This window comes from Aphis gossypii, unplaced genomic scaffold (assembly GCF_020184175.1).
Source record: "Aphis gossypii isolate Hap1 unplaced genomic scaffold, ASM2018417v2 Contig00697, whole genome shotgun sequence".
In the NCBI taxonomy this organism is placed as follows: domain Eukaryota; kingdom Metazoa; phylum Arthropoda; class Insecta; order Hemiptera; family Aphididae; genus Aphis; species Aphis gossypii.
In genome coordinates, this window is record NW_026083233.1 from 6,971 (window position 1) to 30,126 (window position 23,156).

At 28.4% G+C, this 23,156-nt stretch overlaps 5 protein-coding genes and 1 pseudogene across 5 annotated transcripts; 4 read left to right on the forward strand and 2 right to left on the reverse strand.

Annotated features, from left to right (window-relative positions):
• The first annotated feature begins 608 nt into the window (after positions 1-608).
• On the forward strand, positions 609-5,092 carry LOC126555057 (52 kDa repressor of the inhibitor of the protein kinase-like). Its single transcript, XM_050210023.1, has 4 exons — positions 609-815; positions 974-1,245; positions 1,318-3,157; positions 4,616-5,092. The coding sequence occupies exons 1-4, from the start codon at positions 609-611 to the stop codon at positions 5,090-5,092; spliced, it is 2,796 nt and encodes a 931-aa protein (XP_050065980.1).
• A 13-nt stretch (positions 5,093-5,105) lies between these two features.
• On the forward strand, positions 5,106-6,503 carry LOC126555058 (uncharacterized). Its single transcript, XM_050210024.1, has 2 exons — positions 5,106-5,610; positions 5,698-6,503. Exons 1-2 carry the CDS (start codon positions 5,106-5,108, stop codon positions 6,501-6,503), a joined length of 1,311 nt encoding a protein of 436 aa, XP_050065981.1.
• Positions 6,504-9,064: 2,561 nt separating this feature from the next.
• LOC126555059 (uncharacterized) lies at positions 9,065-9,574 on the forward strand. The gene has a single exon (XM_050210025.1). It carries the CDS (start codon positions 9,065-9,067, stop codon positions 9,572-9,574), a length of 510 nt encoding a protein of 169 aa, XP_050065982.1.
• A 2,325-nt stretch (positions 9,575-11,899) lies between these two features.
• Positions 11,900-12,570, forward strand: LOC126555060 (death-associated inhibitor of apoptosis 1-like; annotated as a pseudogene).
• Positions 12,571-12,804: 234 nt separating this feature from the next.
• Positions 12,805-15,996, reverse strand: LOC126555055 (uncharacterized protein K02A2.6-like). The gene has a single exon (XM_050210022.1). The coding sequence runs from the start codon at positions 15,916-15,918 to the stop codon at positions 13,123-13,125; it is 2,796 nt and encodes a 931-aa protein (XP_050065979.1). The 5' UTR covers positions 15,919-15,996; the 3' UTR covers positions 12,805-13,122.
• Positions 15,997-16,001: 5 nt separating this feature from the next.
• Positions 16,002-17,524, reverse strand: LOC126555061 (uncharacterized; the record flags this gene model as incomplete). The annotated part of the gene is made up of 1 exon (XM_050210027.1): positions 16,002-17,524. A coding segment is annotated over exon 1 (1,320 nt), but the record flags the coding sequence as incomplete, so codon positions are not given.
• Between the last annotated feature and the right edge of the window lie 5,632 nt (positions 17,525-23,156).

The window sequence follows — 23,156 nt, forward strand, 5'->3', positions numbered from 1 at the left end:
AAACACTCATGAAAAAAAAATTATTGCCAAAACCTTGGTTTAATTATATATTTATATAATATATAAATAATAAGTGTCAAACAGTGGCGTATCCAGGGGGGGTTAGGGGGTTGTAACCCCTCCCGAAAATTGTTCAATATTTAATTAATTTAATGTTCGACCAACACAATACGCGACACCCAGCGGTCACCATTACGCGTCAAAATATTATAACTTTTACATTCTAGTAACTTTCAAGATAACTTATCGTATAGTGTACGACGCACGTAAAACTTACTAATAACTAGCAAATCCAAATTACAAAACAGTATGATACAGAATACAGATAACATAATATTAAAACCAATTAGCGGTTTCTGCGATTGCGATATCGATATCTTACAAATTATAATTCCCAATGTATTTTTACATTCTTAAACCTTAGTGCATTTTCGAATACTTCGATAGCGTTTTTCATAATTGCCTGTATTGAAATGTTTGCGCAGTCAGTCTGTACTCTATAGTGATTACACTGATCGCGGAACAACTTTTGTGCTGTGCTTTCGATTTATATTAGTGTCTTATAATTTTATATTACACACACATAAAATGAGCATCAAGAATAACAAATGAAAACATTATTGAAATCTTCACTCGCCTCAACATCTTCGCAAGCTATTAAAAAACGAAAACTTAACGACAACGTTGTTCAAAATAATGAAATTTCCTTACCGACGAAATCAAAAATTCCGGCTTCTGATTTATTGGATAATACAAAAAATTTAGTTTCTACTTTTGAAGCACGAAAAGATATTTCTTACTACATAGGAAAACAGGTAAGATTTACTATTATTTATATTTTATAAAGATTTTAGATTTATATGAAAGGTTACGCTTCTGATGCGAATTATTATTTTTTTATGTTTTGTACATTCATCATAAATACTAATTAACAATATATTTATTAAAATACCCAAATAATATTAATTTTCAGTGGTCAGCTGAAGAAAAAATAGATATTTTAAAAAATATATGGGGACCTGATCCAAATTATAAATTTCCTCAAAGTGGCAATAGGAACTTAAGATTTCAAATAAATTGGACGTATGAGTTCTGTTGGCTTCGTTACTCAAAAATACAAGATGGGGCTTTTTGTTTGACCTGTATTTTGTTCCCACCATCAGATGGATTAGGAAAGGGTGGTCATCAAAATCCTGGGAAATTAGTTATTGAAAAATATAATAATTGGAAAAAAGCCAAAGATTTGTTTAAGGACCACCAAAATAATCATTACCACAAACTTAATCAAATTAAATTTGATAGTTTTTTGGCAATAAGATTTAAAAAAGTTGAACCAATTGACAGACAGATAAATGAAGCATTAAAAAAAGAAATTAATGATAACAGAGATCGTCTCCGTCCAATTATAAAAACCATTTTATTTTGCGGAAATCAAGGAATTTCGTTAAGAGGGCATAGAGATTCGGGAATTATTGATCTAAATGAACATGCTAGTACAGAAAATCAGGGAAATTTCAGAGAGCTAATTAAATTTCGAATCGATTCTGGTGACAATGTGCTTAAAAATTATTTAGAAACTGCCAATAAAAATGCCACCTATTTAAGTCCATTGATCCAAAACGAAATAATATCAGTCTGCAATAAATTAATTCTAGAACATTTGGTAGCTAATGTTAATAAATCTAAATCGTTCACCATTTTGGCTGATGAAACGACAGATGTTTCTAACAAAGAACAAATTACATTATGTGTTCGTTATGTCGACTTAGACGCAAATAAAATTAGAGAAGACTTCTTACAATTTATCGAAATTCAAAATATGTCAGGAAAAGGATTATCTGATGTTATATTGAAAAGTATGACTGACTTCGGACTAAATACTAAATATTTAACTGGGCAAGGGTACGACGGAGCTGCAGCAATGAGTGGCAGATATAATGGCGTACAAAAATTTATTCGGGATGAACATCCTAGTGCCTTTTATTTACATTGCAGTGCTCATTGTTTAAATTTAGCTATAACTTTTAGCTATAAAGTCCCAGAGATAAGAAATTGTATGGGTACTACACAAAGTGTAAGTACTTTTTTTGGTTATCCAAAAAGGCAAAGTATTTTGCAATTATCAATAGTAGAGATATTTCCACAGACTAATCGTTTTAAACTAAAAAATCTATGTGCAACTCGATGGGTTGATCGCCATGATGCAGTTATATTATTTGAAGAACTTCAACCAGCCATTTTACATGCATTAGATAGAATTACACTTTGGCCAGATTCTGACACTTCTAGTTCTGCAAGTCATCTACTTACTGGTCTTACTGCGATACGACAGTTAAAATTTCAAACTGCTTTAGCTATTTTAGTAAAAATACTTTCCATAAGCTTCCCTCTCAGCCGCTATCTTCAAACAGTAAATCTAGATCTAAAAACTGCACTAGAAGCTGCATATAATATTCAAAATAATATTCAGGAAATTAGAGAAAATTGTGATGTACAGTTTCAACAATTATTTTTATCTGTGATAACATTGTGTGAAAAATTTGATATTACTGTTAGTTTGCCACGTCAATGTAAATCAGATAATCCAGAATATTTTTTGAGAGTCTCATTATTCATACCTTTTATAGATAATTTTCTAGACCAATTGAACGATAGATTTATATCACACAGGATTGTCTTGAATAATTTTGATTGTATTTTACCCAAGATAGAAATGAAAATATCTGAAGAGATTAAAGGTAAATTCAAACAGTTAGTAGAAACATATCAAGATATAGTTGATGAATGTATCGATTCAAATTTAAATGATAATTTATTAAACGGAGAATTAGATTTGTGGTACACTAAATATTCAACTTTAACATCTACTGAACTCAAGAACAAAAATGTTATTGAAGTATACTTCCAAACCTGTCCAAATGTTTATCCAATAATATCTAAGCTTCTTCAAATATTCATTACACTTCCAGTATCTACTGCCACGGGAGAACGATCGTTTTCAACACTCCGTCGTTTAAAAACTTATTTAAGAAATTCTTCTGGACAAATTCGTTTAAATGGTTTAGCCTTACTTAATATTCATCGCGATATTAACGTGGATATTAATGATGTTCTAGATGAACTTGCTAAAAAATCGAAACGAAAATTGAATATAAATGTATAGTTTAAAAAAAAAAATAAATATTTACATATTTTAACTTTATATAATCGGCGTTGTAAAATAGTTATACACTTATAAAATATTTAATGTATCATAATTTATTATAATAAAAACACACAATTCAATACAATTTTATGTTACACTTTTATTAACCCCCCCCCCCCCCAAAAAAAAAAAAAATTCTGGATACGCCACTGGTGTCAAATACCTACAAGTGACAAACTGACAACACTATGTTGGACGCGCATTTTTAAATTTATTAATTTAATATTTTCTGTATTATATACGAATATTCGAATAATCGTCAATGTACAAGTAGGTATAGCAGAATAGCCAAGTGTACCATTCCCACTAACTGTTTTGAATTCGTCTGTCAAACCAATACGGCAATACCCGCATTGTTTCATAATCGTCATACCAGTATACCACTATAAATTCTACACTACTAAATTTAAGAAAAACCATCAAATATCTATATTGGTCTTTAAATTTCCTTTGACTCGTGTGCGTGTCACGCTTATCGACAATCAGCGGGAAAGTAAAGAATAGCAAATAACAAATAACGAATATCGATACAAGACGTACTCCTTTCCCACTACATACTGAAATATCGAAATCATTGTTAGTTCAGTGTTCAGTGTATGTTATGTCTGTGTATAGATAATTCCCATCACCTATCCACTAGTTTGCCATATTCTTAAATATTACATTTTATTTAGTCATTTAATTGTTTAGTAGTAATTCAAATATCATATTATACTCTATACTCTACAAAATATGGACAAAAAGAAACAAACCAAAATGCAATTATTTTTTAAAAATGTAAGTATATTTATTATATTGTAAGTTATTAATATTTAATTATTTTTTATTTATTTATTGCTAAACACACTAGCATAATTGATAATAACAATATAAATAGTATAAGATAATTATAAGTTTATTACTTATTAATTATTATTATTATTAAAATATTATTAATATAATAATAATCAGGGCTTATTTAAAGTATTTTTACCAAAAATTTGGTTATTTGAAATTTTGTTATTCCAAAATTTACCTATAACGTTTTTAATTTTTAAGATTTTTATTGCATATAAAATGCATATTTCTAAACTTTTAAAGGCATATTTCTATGTATATTTTTCCAGCTTTTAGTGCATAAATGCATACTTATTTAGGCATTTTTTAGAGCATGAACTCACGAGCCCTGATAATAATAATACTATAATATTATTACTATTTTAATAATAATATAATTATAAGTTTATTACTTATTATTACTATGTCTAATAAATTATTAAATTTTTATAATATTATAGAAATGTACATTGGTTGAATTAAATATTGACGAGACAGATACCACTTATCATCAAAACATTAATAATAAAGAAATAGTATGTATTCTTAATTAACAAACCAATTTAATTTTAATTAACTAATTTAATTTTTCAGGAAAATATATTAGAAGTTGATCACAATTACAAGACTATTGTTAATCATATTCCAGAAATAGTTGATATCGCTGGTGATCCTTTAGATCCAATTAACAGAATGCCAGAAAATAGATATGAAAGGTATGACAGAATAAAAAAAGGTCCTTTTCAACCAGTTATTACATTTCCAAGGAGACAGATTGGGGTTTCAAATAGAAGTTTTCATGCTCTTTGGTATAAAGATTTTAATTGGCTAGAGTATAGTTCAGCTTTGGATGCTGCTTTTTGTTTTGCTTGTCACTATTTTAGCATGGACATAACATCACATAGAGATCATTCCGATCCTGCCTTTATTAGTACTGGATTCAGAGGATGGAACATAGCTACAAAAAAATTCAAATTACATCAAATGTCATCTATTCATATAAGTAGTGTTCAAACATTATCATCATATTTAAAAGAAATTCCCATTGATGTACAACTAGAAAAGAATTAATAACCGTATAATTATGAAAAAACTAATTGATATAATAATAACTATAGCAAAAGGTGGTCGTGCATTAGGTGTTCATGATGAAAATTCAAAAAGTTTAGAAAAAGGTTTGTTTCTAGAAATTGTTGAACTTATTTCTAGGTATGATCCAGTAATGAAGGATCATTTAGAAAATGCTCCAAAAAATTCAACCTATTTAAGTCCAGATATTCAAAATGATATTATCAAAAGTATTCAAAATGTTATGCTTCGGTCTATTATTTCATCGATAAAGTGCAAACCTGTGTCTATTATAGCTGACGAGACAACTGATTTAGGGCACAATGAGCAACTTTCTCTTGTTATCAGATATTTTGATGAAGACACTTACATGCCTGTTGAACGCTTTATTGGTCTTCATAGAGTTGAAAAAGTTGATTCTCAATCAATATTTGATGAACTATCCAAAATGTTATCAAGTTTAACTATTGAGTGGAATGATATTACATCAGTTTGTTTTGATGGAGCAGCAGCCATGTCAGGTTCAATAGGTGGTGTTCAAAAAAAATTTAAAGAAATGAATTCTAGTATTATGTATGTACATTGTTACGCCCACTGCCTAAACCTAGTACTAGTTGATGCTTGTACGTCTTCTAAAGAAAATCGCATCGTTTTTGAATTTTTTGGAGTAGTGCAACTAACATATGCTTTTATAGAAGGAAGTGCTGTTCGTCATGCTATTCTTGAGAACATTTCTAAACAAATAAATGTTACATTGAGAACTATGAAGTCACTGTCAACAACAAGATGGGCATGTAGGTCAGAAGCCGTCAGTGCTATAAAACATAATTATTTAGCACTGATTAAAGCCTTAGAAAATATTACTTATTCAACTAAACAAACAGATGTTAATGCTAAAGGACGTGGATTATTATATCAACTTAAAAATTTTAATTTTATACTTGGACTTTATATGATGGATCCTATACTTACAATGATTAATAAAGTAAGTAAATATTTACAAAGTGAAAATTGTGATTTATTATCTGCTATGAACTACATTAAATCTCTTAGGTCTGCTATTAATGATATGCGTTCTGAATGTAACTTTAAATGTATTTATGACTTAACTGTTTCTATGTGTACAAATTTAGATGTAACTATACCAAAACCTAAAAAACGTGAAATTGCACTACGAATTGATAATGGTGGTAGTAATCAGTTCTTTCCAGATACAAATGAACAAGAATTAAGACTCGGGTCATTTTATCCAATGCTCGATATAATTATGAATGGTTTAGATGAACGATTTAATCAAGATACTATAAATATAATAAGTTCAATAGATAAATTATTAAACTTGGATATTACTAATACAGATTTGAATATTTTATCTAATCATTTTAAGTGTGTTGCGTGCCAGTATCAGATTTGAATCCAAATGGTTAATTTGAATGAAAGTTAAACTTAATAACGTAATATGTTTTATTGCATACAAACAAAATACATGTAACAAATAAATAAGTGGCTGAGTGACGTGAAAGTGCTCAGTTGTTGATAGCTTTGGTACATCTGCCGTTGCTGGTCTTCGGGCTCCCTTATATATTGTGGTGCGTCTCTTGTTTACGTCGTGTTGTCGCCTTCTGGGTAAAACCAGGTGTCCTTGTTGTTGTTGTTGCAAATTCGGACACGAATTTGAGAATGTGCAATAACATCTCAAATGCATCATTAGTGCACTGTAATTATTGGTGCGCTAACTATCCCGACACGTGTCATGGTCATAGTAGCATCCGCATTACCCTTGACACAAGGCATGGTCATACTAACTTAGCCTTGTAATCTCGTAGATATCTTATAGATATCTCGTAGCCCATAACAAGTGTAATTACGATGAACTTGTTAGCGAAATTCAAATTTAAAAAAAAGATGATACAACACCTAAAAAGTTAACCAAATCAAGCACATCAATCTTACATATCTGGTTACAGTGGTTAAACATGTTTAACAGAAATGTTTTATTTAATAATTTTAGCATTGTTTTGAAAAAATTCTCAGTTATTCCAGTTACCACTTACCAGCTGTAAATGTGAGAGATCGTTTTCCAAATTAACTCAAGTTAAATCAAAATTAAGAACATCAATGGTCCAAGAACGATTGAATAGTCTAATGCTTATAGCAATTGAACAAGAAATTGCGGTACATATTGATGTCGACGCTGTTATAGATGACTTCAAAAATAAAGTTGATTATAAAAGAAGAATGACTTTATAATAATTAATATTCAATTGTATAAACATTAAAGTGATTAAACATGTCATGTTAATTATTGTAATTACTTAATTAATTTTAATTTTGTATTGGTAAATATTTGTATAAGTTGTAACAATATATTTAAATCAATTTAATAATTAACTAAATTTAAACTTGTATTCCTTTCTAAAAAAAATAATCTTCAAATTGTGCATACCCTAAACAAGAAGTCTGGCTACGCCTATGGTATACAGCATTTTAATTCACTACGTTATCTTTTATATAACAAATGTGAACTGTATATAACTATATAAGTTATAAGGCAAATAACTATTATTAACAGTTATTCAAAAAAAAATTAACTTAAAAAAATTTAGTTACAATTTTGATAAGGAATTAGTAATGTAATTTAATTACCAAAAAATAGTAATTTCACCAACACTGGAAATTACGTAATATAAAACTGCTCATTATTCATTTATAAACTTAACTTTTGTAAAAAAAATCAACCCAACACGTGAATATTCGATTTTGATAGGTAGGGTATGAAAATAAAATACAATACGATGTAATAATTCGAACACAATTTAAAACTTCTTGAACTCGAAAGTTAGTTACAATAATTATATGGTATACATTTATTGTTTTAAAATAATTTATTAAATAAATCTACAATTTTAAAATACTTTCAATTTTAAATTTCGAAATGTTTTTTATAAAAATTAATGTTGTGCAAATCCAGTGCTTGGTAAATAATATTCTCGCTTTCAAACATTTTTTAAAAAACTATTATTGTGATAAAAAAATTTTAAAAAAAATGTTAAGTAATATTACTATTGCAGTACTAAATTTCTCACTTCATTTAAAAACGTTTAAAATTGAAAAAGTCGATTTTCATTTTTATAAAAATGTAGATAACAAGATATATTTATTTTTTTTTAGTTTGTTTGTTCACGTCAACGTGAAATGATTATTAATGCGTATAAATCCAAATTGGCAGTCGATCCAAATTTGATTGTTAGAAAGGCACGCGAAATCCTCTCTAAGGAATTGGGAATTGGTCAAAAGACAATTTCAAACACAATTGCCCAATATCGCGAAAACAAAACAGTGTCTTCGCCAAATAAAATAAAAATTTTCAAAAACGTTGAAACAAAAGTTGACGATTTTGATAAATATGCCATCAGAAGGAAAATCCATCAGTTTTGGTTTAATCGTGAACTGCCGACATCAGATAAAATTTTGACGGTAGTTAATGAAGATCAAAGTCTACCAAGTTTCTCCCGCACATCATTATATCGATTAATGAAATCAATGGAATTCGAATATGCTAAACGAGGTCGTAACAGCGCGTTACTTCAAAAAAACGAGATAATTCTTTAGCGAAGACAGTACATTAGAGATTTACGAAAATACAGAGAAGAAGGTCGTCAAATTTATTATCTCGACGAAACTTGGGTGAATGCTGGAGATGTTACTAGCAGAATATGGAGTGACAATACTGTACAATCTAGCCAAGACGCTTTTTCCCAGGGACTATCAACAGGTGCAGTCAATCCCACAGGTAAAGGGAAGCGACTCATAGTAGTTCACATAGGGTCCGAAGACGGATTTGTTCCAGGTGGGCTTCTTTATTTCGAATCTAAAAAAAACACCCAAGACTATCACGACGAGATGAATGGGGATTCTTTTCGTGATTGGTTGGAAGGTGTTTTGCCGAGACTCAAGGAAAATTGAGAGATTGTGATGGACAACGCTCCTTATCACTCAGTGAAAAAAGAGAAATGTCCAACTACGCAATGGCGAAAATCAGACATCATCAATTGGCTTACAAGTAAAGGGGAGGTAATCGATAACTCGATGATAATTCCGGAGTTATTAGAAGTGGTAAAACGGTTGAAACCTTTATATTCAACCTATGTAATTGACGAAATGGTTAAGGAGCAAAACAAAGTAGTCTTACGTTTACCTCCCTACCACAGTGAGCTAAATCCTATAGAATTAGTTTGGTCTGTCGTCAAAAATCACATAAAAGCCAATAACAAAACTTTTAAGCTAGCTGACGTACGTAATCTTCTAATCAAAGGTACTGCAAAAGTTACTGTTGAGACGTGGAAAAACTTTATCAGCCACACCACGAAAGCAGAAGACAAGTTTTGGTACATGGACAATTTGATTGATGAACTGATGGCAGAACAACAGACAGTTGTACTAACTATCGGCAATTCTGATGACGAAGATGATTCTGATTTTTAATGTTTTTTTAATTTATGTGTAAATATTTAATTTGTATATTTTATGTGACTGAAGTTTTTTTACTATTGACAATTTTTTTATTTTTTTTTTCATGTGTAACTATTTAATTTGTATATTTTGTGACTGAAGTTTTTTTACTATTGACAATTTTTTATTTTTTATACATTATATAGTTACTTGTTTGTACATTATTATTTCAATATTTGTGTATTTTATATTTATCATACAGATATATCTAATTTAATCTATAATAAATTCCGTATTTTTTATTATGGACTTATTAATAAGTACTATGCTTGCTAATAAAATTAATTTTTTTTAAGTACAGCTATTTATATAGGACCAAGCATAATTCAGACATAATTATTTGGGAAACCGATAATTATTACGCAGTAACTTGTATTTGTTTAATTTTGTTGTACGGCATTGATTTCATTCTTTGTAATTCGGTGTATACACATCGACAATAGTCGGTAAAGTTCGGAAATGATTATCGGCGTATGGTAGTGGGGGAAATTGTGGTAAAGCGTTGCTACGCTCGTCATTCGAGCTGCGCAAAACCGGTGTCTTCTCTTTTGGAACGGAGTATACATATATATTGTTCTTGTAAAGTAGCTGGTAAAATATTTCTTTATTTAGTTGTTATTTATATTAAAAATAATTTATTTTTAGAAAGCATGTATATAGTAGTTCATTTCTAAGACGATGATTCTGTGGAAGCAGTACCAAATACTTGGTATAGTAATGGATCTAGTGTATGGCCCAAAAAATGTCAAAATATTAATAAACTTATTGAACAAAATATAAAACCCGATGATTTTCGACATTCAATACTAAATGCTAAGAAAACGAGTGAAAAAACATGTAAGTATCGGTGTACTTAAATATTCAATAAATAGACACCTATCTAACATTACTTGCATGTTGTTTTATTTACTTAATTTCAGATTCTCTAAGTGAAGCTAAATTAAAAGCGAATAAAGCCACAACTACATCAGAGTTATCATCGGTTGATGAAGAAATGTATTATAATAAAAAGCAAAGTAAAAAAAGTTGTTCATCATTAAGCTTAAAAAATAAAAGTATTTATAAAAGTCCACCGAAGTACAAAAAAAAAAAAAACATAGATGTGGATAATTTTAATGGTGTAAAGAGTATGTATACAATTATATTTTGTTACCTAGTATAATTGTAATTTTGTAAGATGTTAGATAATTGTTGCTTGCCATATTTACTATTTTAGATTCTGATTCAAGTGAAATTTTGATAGTCAAATCTCAAAAAAAAAAAATATATGCCACAAAGTAATACCTATAAAAAATCTCTGATGCCGTCTACTTCTCATGAACCTAGTATGTGTATTTATCTACTATATTTTATTTTTGGATTATAGGTGTTTATATAAGTTTAAAATATAATAACATGTACCTATATTGTATATTTAAAAACAGTTAGACATTTACATTTTACTTATCTGATGAGAGCTCTAAGTTTCAATGCTATCAGTTCATCATTTGATTTTGTTTTCTTTGAACCATTTCTTATTTGCATTCATAAAGTTGATAGTTATGGTATTTTGGAATAAAAGTAAAATGTATGAGGAAATACAAAATAGTGATAAACTGACAGCCATTTATAAATGAGACATTATATTTTTAAATTCTATAACTACAATTATTGTCGCTTGCTATATTTACTATTTATTTAGATTCTGATGGAAGTGAAAGTGAAATATGGGTAGTCAAATCTCCAAAAAAAAATATATATGCCACAAAGTAATACCTATAAAAAATCTCTGATGCCGTCTACTTCTCATGAATTAAGTATGTATATTTATCTATTATATTCTATGTTTATTGGATTATAGCCTTATAAGTAGTATACATTTGTATGTTCTGCGCACTTTTGACTGCGGAGATTGCAAATTTTTAAGGGGGATTTTTCCTCTCAAACTTTTTTTTTCTCCGCTCTACCAGACTGCGGTGATTTTAAAATTTTTAGGTGGATTTTCCCCCTCAAACTTTTTTTTCTCCGCTGTACCAGTAAAAAAACACTGATTTTCAAAAACCATAATGTATGTTCTGCGCACTTTTGACTGCGGTGATTTTAAAATTTAAGGTATAGTTTCCGCCTTTAACCAATTATTTTTTCCCCTGTTACACATAAAGTTTAAACAGTGTATATACACTTCAACACTATTTATTTCCGTTGTAAGTTAAACATTCAGGTTACACTGTAATTTCATTTTTTTTAATAAATTATAGATAAAAGTCGTTTTACTGAATTCATTCCAGTTCAGACAGTTCAGTTAATATTCAACCATCGTTCAATCAGGTTCTGTTAGTTTAATCAAGTTTAATTCATTTAAGTTTTTTTTATTTTTTTTATAAAAAATGAATTTTCAACAAATTAACAACAGTTTTTGTTCACTTGTTTCGTTAGTACGAAACAATGCATATCCTACATATCCAGAATTCACTACATTTATATCAAGATTGAAAACATTCAATTTATTTCCGTTGACTTCATCTCAAGATAAATACTCATTAGCTGAAAGCGGTTTTATATATTCAGGGAAAAAGATATTGTTGAATGTTTTTGCTGCGGTCTTATATTGCATCGTTGGGAAAAAGAAGATAATCCATGGATTGAACATTCAAGATGGAATCCGAAATGTGTTTTTGTATTATTATCAAAAGGAAATCAGTTTGTTGAAAATGTAGTAAAAAAATATGGTAAGATTATCAACATTTGTGATTGTGATTGTGGATCAAGGTCATATGATACTGTTTGTTTAGTTCATTTAATAAATATTTTTTTTTTTTTTTTTTTAACTTTTTATATTTCAATAAAAAAAAATCTGAATTTAATAAACTTAAATGTGTTAATAACTTATTTAATACCTCGTGAACGTATAGCCTAGTGGGATAACGCGTCTAATTTAAATTTAATATGTTAATGATTTTTAAAAAATGTTTCAGGTTCTATCGAATTAGATAGGTGTTTTATTTTATTTCTCTGTTTAATTTAGTTAAACGTAACACCATTTTGTGTTTTGTAACTTAGCAGTTTTATTTTATTAAAAATGTTCAGTATTTAAAAAGTAAGTACACAACTTTGTAGCACTCGAAATACGATACATATTTTAAAAACAACATATGTGAACATTACAAAAAAACACACTAAAATTATTTATATATATATATACAATAAAAATCAGTGAGCACACGCTCAGCAAGTTGACATAACTGCCAACATAACATAATTAATAATATTACAAAAAAAAATAATAATAATAATAATAATAATAATAAATATAATGACAACTATGTTATCACATCTCCCTTATTGAGATAAATTTCTAATTAATAAATTTCAGAAGTACATATATAATAAGAAATAATAAGAAACTTAAATAAAATTAAATTAAATTAAATTAAATTAAATTCTTAACAGTATATAAAACAAAATTATTATATTATAATATAACACAATTTCTTAACTAGAACAAAATAATAAATGAATAATAAATAAACAAAATTATTATATTATAGAAATCTTTTTGGTTTTTTGATTACCCTACCCCTTTTTGTTTTTGTCTCAGTCTTATTGCTCACCACATTATTTTGAATGTTTCCATCTTCAATTACATTATCCTCAAAATTAGTTTCAGTGTTTTTGCTAACCACATTATTTTGAATGTTTTCATCTTCAATTACATTATCCTCAAAATTAGTTTCAGTGTTTTTGCTAACCACATTATTTTGAATGTTTTCATCTTCAATTACATTATCCTCAAAATTAGTTTCAGTATTTTTGCTAACCACATTATTTTGAATGTTTTCATCTTCAATTACATTATCCTCAAAATTATTTTCAGTATTTTTGCTAACCACATTATTTTGAGTGTTTTCATCTTCAATTACATTATCCTCAAAATTATTTTCAGTATTTTCTTCATAGTCTTTATTTACTCTATTTTTTAACCATTGCACATTTCTCCTCAATATATTACCACCTTGAAGCTTAACTAAATAACTTCTAGGCTCTGATAGTCTTTTAAGAATTGTACCTTCACTCCATTTTTTATTAAATTTGTCTTGCACATATACTAATTGACCTTCACTGAAATTTTCAAATACTTTCCTTGCTGACTTATCATACCAATACTTTTGCTTTTCTTTATTTTTCAAAATTTTATCATGACACTTTACTACTTTAGGTTTAAATTTATCTTTATCTACAAACAATGTACTTCTCAGTTCTCTGCTCTGAAGCAATTGAGCAGGACTATATTGTAGTCCAGTGATAGGAGTATTTCGATATGTTAGCAAATAAAAGTTAATATCCGTACCAGTATAATTACTTTTTCTCAACATATCTTTTGCTATACCAACTCCTCGTTCTGCTAAACCATTACTCTGCGCATAATGTGGGCTTGAAGTTATCACTTGAAAATTCCACTCCTTTGAAAATTCTATAAATGCATAACTGCTAAAAGGCATATTATCAGCTATTAGTTGATTAGGGACACCTAATCTACTAAATAACTCTTTAAGAACTTCTATTACTGCATAACTTGTTTTATTATATAATTTTAAAATTTCAATCCATCTGGAATAGTAATCTACAACGATTAAATAGCTTTTCCCTCCGAACTCAGCTATATCTATTGCAATTTTATAAAATGGAATTTCTGGAATTTTATGAGACAACATTGGTTCTCTAATTTTAGACCTACTGAATTTCAGACACACCGCACAAGATAGTATTAAGTTTTCAATTTGGGCATTTATACCTGGATAGTAGAATAATTGTTTCGCTCTAGCCTTAGTCTTTGTAATCCCAATATGAGTTTCATGTAATTTATTTAAAATGTAATTTCTAAGCACCTTTGGGATTAACAGCCTAGTTTGATAGTATAACAATCCTTTATTAGTTATAATTTCATTTCTTAGCTTCCAATAATGTTTGAGCTCACCATCCTCATGAATTGACTTAGGCCAACCAAACTTGCAATATTCCATGACTTTACCTAGCACCTCATCATTTCGTGTTTTCTGTATAAACTCTTGTTCTTTTGAATTTTTATACTTTAATTCAATATCACTCACAGTATGAATTACATCCTTTAGACTTTCTTCACCAGAATTATTTCTTTTTATATAATTTCTACTGAGAAGGTCAGCAACGTACATAAAACGACCTGGTAAATATTGTACCTCTATCTCATATATTAAAAGCTTAAGTCTAAGTCTTTTTAAACGATTATTAGGAATTTTATGAATATCTTTTTTCATAATAGTAACAAGAGGCTGATGGTCTGTATATACTTTTATTTTTTGACCATATATCAATGAATGAAATTTTGAACAAGCAAATGAAATTGCTAACATTTCTTTCTCCACCTGAGCATATGCAACCTCTGTCTCACTTAAACATCTCGATGCGAAATGTATAGGACTTTTCATCTGAGATAAACAGCAACCAATTGCTTTTTCAGAAGCATCACATTGAATTTCTAATCCAGACTTGCCATTAAAATTTTTTAAGGTCGGTATGTTACAAAGAGATTCTTTAAGTATAATAAAGGTCAATTGACATTGTTTATTCCAGTTCCACAAAGCATTTTTTTTTAATAATTCCCTGAATGGGGTTACAATTTCAGATAAATTTGGAAGAAAAGCTCTTAGATAATTTATCAAACCTAGAAATGACTGGAGTTCTTTTTTATTTTTTGGCTCATTTAGTTCCTGAATTACTCTAATTCTTTCTGGATCAGGAGTAACACCAAACTCGTTAAATATGAACCCTAAAAATTTTACCTCACTAACACAGTATTGAAACTTCTTTACATTAAATTTAATATTGTATTTTCGGGCGTTTGCTATTACCTTATTTATTATTAAATCATGTTCAGACTTAGTATCTGAACAAACAAGTAAATCATCAAAATAAATATGAACACCACTAATACCTCCAAAATATTTCATCATTAATCTTTGGAAAATTTCAGGGGCCACTGATAAACCAAATGGTAATCGTTTAAACCTATATGATCCAAAAGGACTACTAAAAGTACACAGATTACTAGACACCTCATCTAGTTCACAATGATAAAAACCATCTTTCAAATCTAACAGACTATAATATTTTTTACTAGCAAGCGCAGGCCTTATTTCCTCAAGCGTAGGTATTTGATACAATTCTCTTATTATATTAGCGTTGATGTCTTTTGGATCTAGACATATTCTCAATGAGCCGTTAGGTTTTTCAATCACTACAAGGTTGCTTTGCCATTCACTCGGTTCAGTACAACTTTCTATTAATTCTAATTTAACCATTAAATTTAACTGATCTCTTAATTTGTCAAATATTTTAATTGGTACTCTCCTAGGAGGGTTACACACCGGATTTGGGTTATTTTTAATTTAATTTTGACCATGTCTGGAAACTTTCCAATACCTTCGAAAATATCTTTATTCTCTTGTATGAACTTTTCTCTTTCAACTTGTTTATTTAAAATGTTTATTTCACTAACCTCAGATAATTTATAATTTAATGTCACACAAGCCTCAAAACTCAATAGTGGTAGGCCATCATAATCAACTACTTCAAATACTCTTTTTATTTTCTTACCCTTATTTATTAATTCAATTAAAGTATTCCCCTTTGAATTTGTAGTATAACCACCAAATGACTTAATTATTACATTGCTTTTATTTAAATTTAGACCATTCAATTTTTTAAATAATTTATAAGACATTACATTTAGTTCAGCACCGGTATCCAACTTAATTTTAGTTTCAATACCATTCATTGTAATATTATCAATCCAAGATTTATTTATTTTTCCATCTGCTAGCTCTGTATTCATGACCTTTACCTCTAAAGCATCTATTGAGAATTCCATTTCTAAATTGTCAACTTGATTTTCTATTTTACTTTTTCCTGATCTACACTTGCTTTTAAAATGATTCAATAAACCACAATTACTACAACTTTTTTTATATGCCGGGCATTCCCTTACCTTATGTGATTTACCACATCTATTACAATCATTAATATAATTCACATTTTTAATATTTGTATTTGACTTATTTAATTTACCTGATACCTTTTCCATAGACTGATTCGGGTGATTTCTGTTTGTCTTGAATTGTCTTCCTTTTGCGTTTTGACTTTTCTTTTGACCATCTTCGATGTTGTGGACCAATTTTACTTCTTCTTGAACCAACTTTCTGTTGAGTTCCATCTGCTCCATGATTTTGCACTGGTTCACTACCTTCTCCAGGGACATGTCTTCACGGAGTAACCTTGTTTGCAAATCTCGATCCGCCACACCAAGAATAACTTGTGATTTTAATAATTTGTCTTCACACGGACCCAGACCACATGATTTCACCTGCTCTCTCAGATCAGCATAAAATTTGTCAAATTTTTCGCCTTCCATCTGCTTACGGGAGAAGAATTTGAAGAGTTCCATTGTTTCATTCTTTCTCGGAATACAGTATGCTTCCAACGCTTTCAATACTTCGAAGACAGTATTTTCTTTAGGTTTTAACGTATTGTAGATTTTAAGAGCATCGGGTCCCAATAAATTTAGTAAAATGGCTACCTGAGTTTCTTGTCTTTTCTTATGCGATTCAGTCGCATCAAAATAAATCTGTACACTCTGCCTGAATGTACGGAAATTTTCAGCCAGATTGCCAGTCATTTGAAGTGAATTCGGCTTGTTGAACTCCATTCTTACGTATCTTCAATTCTTCAATTTATTTATTAAACTTAATAATTTTTAACTTATTTTCACACATGTGTTACGCACGAGGTTTCACACGTCCATCGATTTTCATCCAAATGAATCTTATTCAGTTTAACGACTGCGCCATGTTTTATTTTATTTCTCTGTTTAATTTAGTTAAACGTAACACCATTTTGTGTTTTGTAACTTAGCAGTTTTATTTTATTAAAAATGTTCAGTATTTAAAAAGTAAGTACACAACCTTGTAGCACTCGAAATACGATACATATTTTAAAAACAACATATGTGAACATTACAAAAAAACACACTAAAATTATTTATATATATATATACAATAAAAATCAGTGAGCACACGCTCAGCAAGTTGACATAACTGCCAACATAACATAATTAATAATATTACAAAAAATAATAATAATAATAATAATAAATATAATGACAACTATGTTATCACAATAGGTAAGTATAATAACTCTTTACTGTTTATCCAACTAGAAACTATACGTTCACATTTTTTTTTATTTTTTTATTTTTTAACCTTACATTTGTTTAGTATATAACATGTATGGATAAACAAAACTTGTTAGTTTGAGCTAAGCTGTCTAGTGATCATACTCATATTTCTAGAAAAAAAATACTGTTTACTGTTTTTTTTTTATTTTATCAATATGAATCCATCAATCGTTGTATCAAAATCTGTGTTCGATATTCGTCCTTTTAGTAAGAAAAGTGTAACCGTTGGACTTCTAGTTAATAAGCAAATTTCAATTATTATATTATTAGAATGTAAATTAACTAAAAAAGTTGTAACGTTAGATCTTGATCGGTGGTGTAAGTTAATGTGCGAAAACAATTTTAATACAATTATCGAAAATTTACATACTCGTTGTAAACGTGTTAAGATAGCTTATAATTTTTTCTACTCTGTTAATGTAAACCAATCAACTATAGTTTTATATTCTAATGATAATTATATAACATTATCTCATATTGATCTTCATCGTTTGAAACAATTACAACATTTTATTGACTTGTATATTGTTGAAAAACAGAAAAAATTGGAATCATACCAAAAAACGTTTGATACAGCTTATACGTTAATTAAGTCTGACGTAAATGGGTTACCATCATCTTGTCAACGAAACGAATTTACAAATCAATATATTCAAAATTATGATTTTAGCTACAGCAATATACAAAGTGAAGATTGTTCATTTATGTACGAGTTATTACAATTTCATTTTAATTCATTGTTGAACATGATATTACAAGATTTAGTGATGTAATATAAAAAAAAGTTTCTTAATTTATTTTAATTTATCGTTCTTGTTAAAAAAAAAAAATATGTGAAATTAATACCACTTAGGTATATACTAACTTTCAATATTTTTATTTTTATTTTTTTTATTTTTATTTTTATTTTAACCTATAAATCGCTACCTTAACAGCAACAACACGTATCTCATTTCCGCTACTTTTCAGGAGAGACAATAAACTAAATTAATTAGTAATTTATACTTAATCGACCGGATTCAAGATTTATTCTGTTAATCTAAGTAGTTTTACAACGTTTTTTTTAACTAATAGTGAAAAAAGTTGTATTATTTACTGAAAAATCCACTTACGTGTAATTAGCCACATCACAATAAGATACGTGGTATTTCAATTTAGAGATACGTTATTATAAAAAAAAAATCCTTGAATTATTATAAAATAATAATGTCGAGACCACGTAACTGAAAGAAGGAAAAATATTTTGGTGAAGTTTTTTAAAAATATAAAAAATGAATTATCATTTCTTCTTTTTTAATGACAGTTACAATGTTTTAACAAAATAATAATAAAAAAAAGTATTAATACATTTTATAGAATCTATTCCAGTCTTTGGATTTTTTTGGTACAATTTAAGGATTAATCTTAAATATTATACTTAAAATAACTAAAAAAAACTTTTATAAAATAGTTAAGTACCGAACACAGTTTTAACAAAATAATAACAAAAAAAGTATTAATATACTTTATAAATTATATTCCAGTCTTTGGATTCATTTGGTATAACTAAGAATTAAGCATAATTAAATTGCATAAATATTATACTTAAAATTACTAAAACAATACTTTTATAAAATAGTTAAGTAACAAATTTTCAACAAAATAATAACAAAAAAAGTAACAATATATTTTATAGATTCTATTCCAGTCTTTGGATTCATTTGGTACAACTTAAGCTTAAATATTATATTTAAAGGTTATAAAATAGAATCATAATAAAAATGTTGTAATAAAATGTAATAATAACAACAAATAAAAATGAATATAATTGTTAAAACAAAATTCCAATCTTCGGATCTCTTTAGTAAATAATAAGGATTACATTTACATTTTAATATTATAGTAGGTATTTAAAATAGGTAACTAGAAAAATGTTCATAAAGTTTGGTAATAAAATATTAAATATTACTGTTTCTTGATTTGTAGGTAGCTGAATGATTTAAATTATCATAAAATGGATGAGTATCTTGTGGTAAAAAAGTTTTGAGTTTCTGTAAATCTTGCCATTTTGATAAATTTATAGAGATTGGTTTTTTATACAGTTTGTCATATTGCACATCTGGATTAATTTTATCACATTTTTTGCTTAAAGGCAATATGGTATATGGTTCATCAAACATTAATTTATAGAAAATGCGCTGACTTTCGGGATTATATTGAATAGCTCTTATGTCCTTAACTTCTGGGTCTTCTTTTGTTCTACCAGGTCTTATGGAGTTGTAAACTTGATGCGATTTGTAGTTTAAAAAAAAGTCATAGTTTAATAAAGTTGCTTCAAAACAAGATGGGGATTTTCTCGCTTCTTTTGTAATTCTGACAAAATCAGAAGGTAAATAAATATCTTTACCTTTAAGGTTTTTTTCAATTAAGCAATGTGCACCATCACAAGTCATTTGAGTATGACCCTTAATAAGAAATTTTTGTTCAATAAAAACTTGGTGTTTGATAGAAAAATGAAGGAGTGCATTAGCCATAATTTTATTTCTATTTTGGTACCCACAACCATCAGAATAGATTATTATAGGTTTTTTCTCCTTCATACAATACTCCTCTAAATGACATAAAACAATTGATACAAATACTGAAGCTTCTAAGTCACCATCCCCTTGTAGTGATCTCTCACTATCGTTTATAAATGAGTGCTTGACATCTGCAGTTGGATCAAGTTGTCGAGAAAAGATTACGGGTTTTAAAAGTGAGACAAAGACACAATGTTAATACAAGAGTTTATTAAAATTAAAGTTATAATTTGTTACAATAAAACAAGTGTATAAGAATTTGAGGACAGCACGTTAAGTAGCTGCCCGAGAAAAAGTTAATCTAAAATTTGGACATAGACTAGCTCTATGTGAATGTGAAACTAATTCTAAAAATAAGACGGACAGAGACCTGTATTTATATGGTTCTCTGTACCCCCTGGTTGTACATGATAGAGACTAGGAATGGACAAAAAGGTGTGTTATAGAATTTGTCATTGTAGCTACAAAAGTGGTTTTGCGCCCAAGACACTTAACCCTGGATTGGACTTGTTGTTGTGCTATTATACCAAGGCGTGCGCATCTATGATTTATGTGCATGGCTTGTTTGTCAAAAGGGCAAGAAAAAGTTGTTTGTGGCTGTGTTTTCCCATACGCTTTGATTCTTGGAAATTGCCATCAAATTTAATTACGTATTGCTACGAGTATGATAATAAAATATTTAAATGTGAAGAACATCGTAGTATATGTAAATGAGTTAAAATAGAAAAGAAAATAGTGAGACGACTCCGTCGGCTTACTACACCCTTCATGCCACCAATAATTTTTGCAGTGCCCTGTTACCATATTGTAAAGGGTCATATTGTGTACTTTAAGTTTCATTGAATAATATAGTGCACTAGCTTGTAAAGTAGGACATAGCTTAACAGCTTGACAGTCCATTGTAAACATATAACATTTGTTTTCATTTATTGCTAGTTGTTTATCTAAATTCATTTCTTCTCGTGCTCTATTTTTAAATGCTAAATGTTCAGCCATTACATTGTCATCTATGTTTCCCATTTCATAAGAAGAACACAAGTCACATTGATCTTTTCGTGGAACAAATATAGATAACTTTTTCTCTCTCATAAAATTATAAAAGTAGCAGATACTTAATGGTACCAGATTGTCATCATTGCATTTTTGTTTATAAGCTTCAAAAACTTGTTGCTTATTAAAAAATGGTCCTTCTAGATACAATCTATTTGTTTTTTGCCTGCAATAGTGAGAAGGCATTTTTGGTAAGCTAGCAAACCACGACCGAAGGTGATCAATTCTTTTTGATAATCCAACTCTTTTAGGTGAATTAGTAATTAAATTATTATCACCAACATTTTCTTTTAGTTTTAAACTTTTTGGACTTAATAATTTTCCTGGTAGACCATGAGTAGCATTTCTCACCCAATTATGTAACATCCACTCATTAAGACCAAGTGTGTTTAAAAACATAAGTTTGCAGACTTGTAAAGGTTCTCCAAAATTATCATGCACCAAAAAATATTTGTAAGTATTTGTCCTTCTGCTTAAACTACCAAGTCCTGTTGTATCTGCTTTAGCTACATTTTTTGACACCATACCAATAACAAACATTTTTTCTTCTTCCCAGGTTGCATTCCAAAACTTCTCAAAAATCTTCAATCTTCTGCTTTCCTCAAACTCTTTACAATATCTATTTGATAATTTTTCACATCTTTTAGATGTACAAGATTTTTTAATAACCCTAGCAGGTCTTTTAAAATTGTGTTCAACTACTTTACCATTTCTTTTATACCCAGTATACACTTCTCCATTCATTCTGTTATTCTTTGAAGTTTCCCTTTCCCATTTTACCTTTTCGGATCTTACACTACGGTTTTTAGTTTTTTTATCACAGTTAATATTTGATTCATCATTTGAATTGACTAAAATCTCATTTTCTATATTATTATCCATTGCCACATCTTTTACATTATTAATTAACAGTCAGTTAACAAGTTCATATCATTTTGTTCAACATTTTTAATAGGACTATTAGCATCCAAGACTGCTGGATTTTCATAACAAGGTTGAATTTGGTTAGTTGAAGCTATATTAGTTACCTGAAAAGTAGTTGATACAGTTTCAATATCAGCTGGATATCTGCAATGATATTATCATCAGTATATTCAAACACAAAATCAGCATTCATAATTATATCTTCATAAGTCAATAAAGGTAGATCAACAGGAACATTTCTAGTTTTAGGACTGGCAGGCGGTGAATAGTATTTTCTTGAAATTGAAGTGCTATGTTTTTCATTTTGTTGACTGGTAGATGCAGCTAATTTTAAAATTGTATCCAACCGTCTTCTGGACATTTTAATACCTAGAGCCAGTAAAAACTTATATTAATGAAATGAAAACATAAAATAGGTATTAGGTAATAGGTTTATATTAAATTAAGTAATTAATATTATAGGTATGGGTAAGATCAAATTTAAAAAAATAATATGTAAAACCACGTATCTCAGTGAATAAACAAAATCTTAAGATTGTTTTAAAAAATATGACTAACCTATAGGTAGTTAATACATTATAATAAACATAAAATGCTTTATTTCAGTACTTGAAACATTAAAAATAAGTTATTAAATTATACAAAGTAAGAAGGCAATGAATTTTTTTGTTAATGCACATAGTGTACAATGAAGTTTATATAAATTGTATATACGCGTAATACACGTATTTGAATCATGCAAAATGTTAACAAAGTTTTGGAATATTAAATAAGT

Excerpts from the sequence above, each read along its gene's own strand:
- LOC126555057 (XM_050210023.1), top strand. The coding sequence starts at position 609 with ATGAAAACATTATTGAAATCTTCACTCGCCTCAACATCTTCGCAAGCT. Across the intron at positions 816-973 it reads CTTACTACATAGGAAAACAG|TGGTCAGCTGAAGAAAAAAT; the intron begins GTAAGATTTACT and ends ATTAATTTTCAG. Across the intron at positions 1,246-1,317 it reads TGGAAAAAAGCCAAAGATTT|ATTTAAAAAAGTTGAACCAA; the intron begins GTTTAAGGACCA and ends TTTGGCAATAAG.
- LOC126555058 (XM_050210024.1), top strand. The coding sequence starts at position 5,106 with ATGAAAAAACTAATTGATATAATAATAACTATAGCAAAAGGTGGTCGT. Across the intron at positions 5,611-5,697 it reads TGGAGCAGCAGCCATGTCAG|TACTAGTTGATGCTTGTACG; the intron begins GTTCAATAGGTG and ends GCCTAAACCTAG.
- LOC126555059 (XM_050210025.1), top strand. The coding sequence starts at position 9,065 with ATGGACAACGCTCCTTATCACTCAGTGAAAAAAGAGAAATGTCCAACT.
- LOC126555055 (XM_050210022.1), bottom strand. The coding sequence starts at position 15,918 with ATGGTTAAATTAGAATTAATAGAAAGTTGTACTGAACCGAGTGAATGG.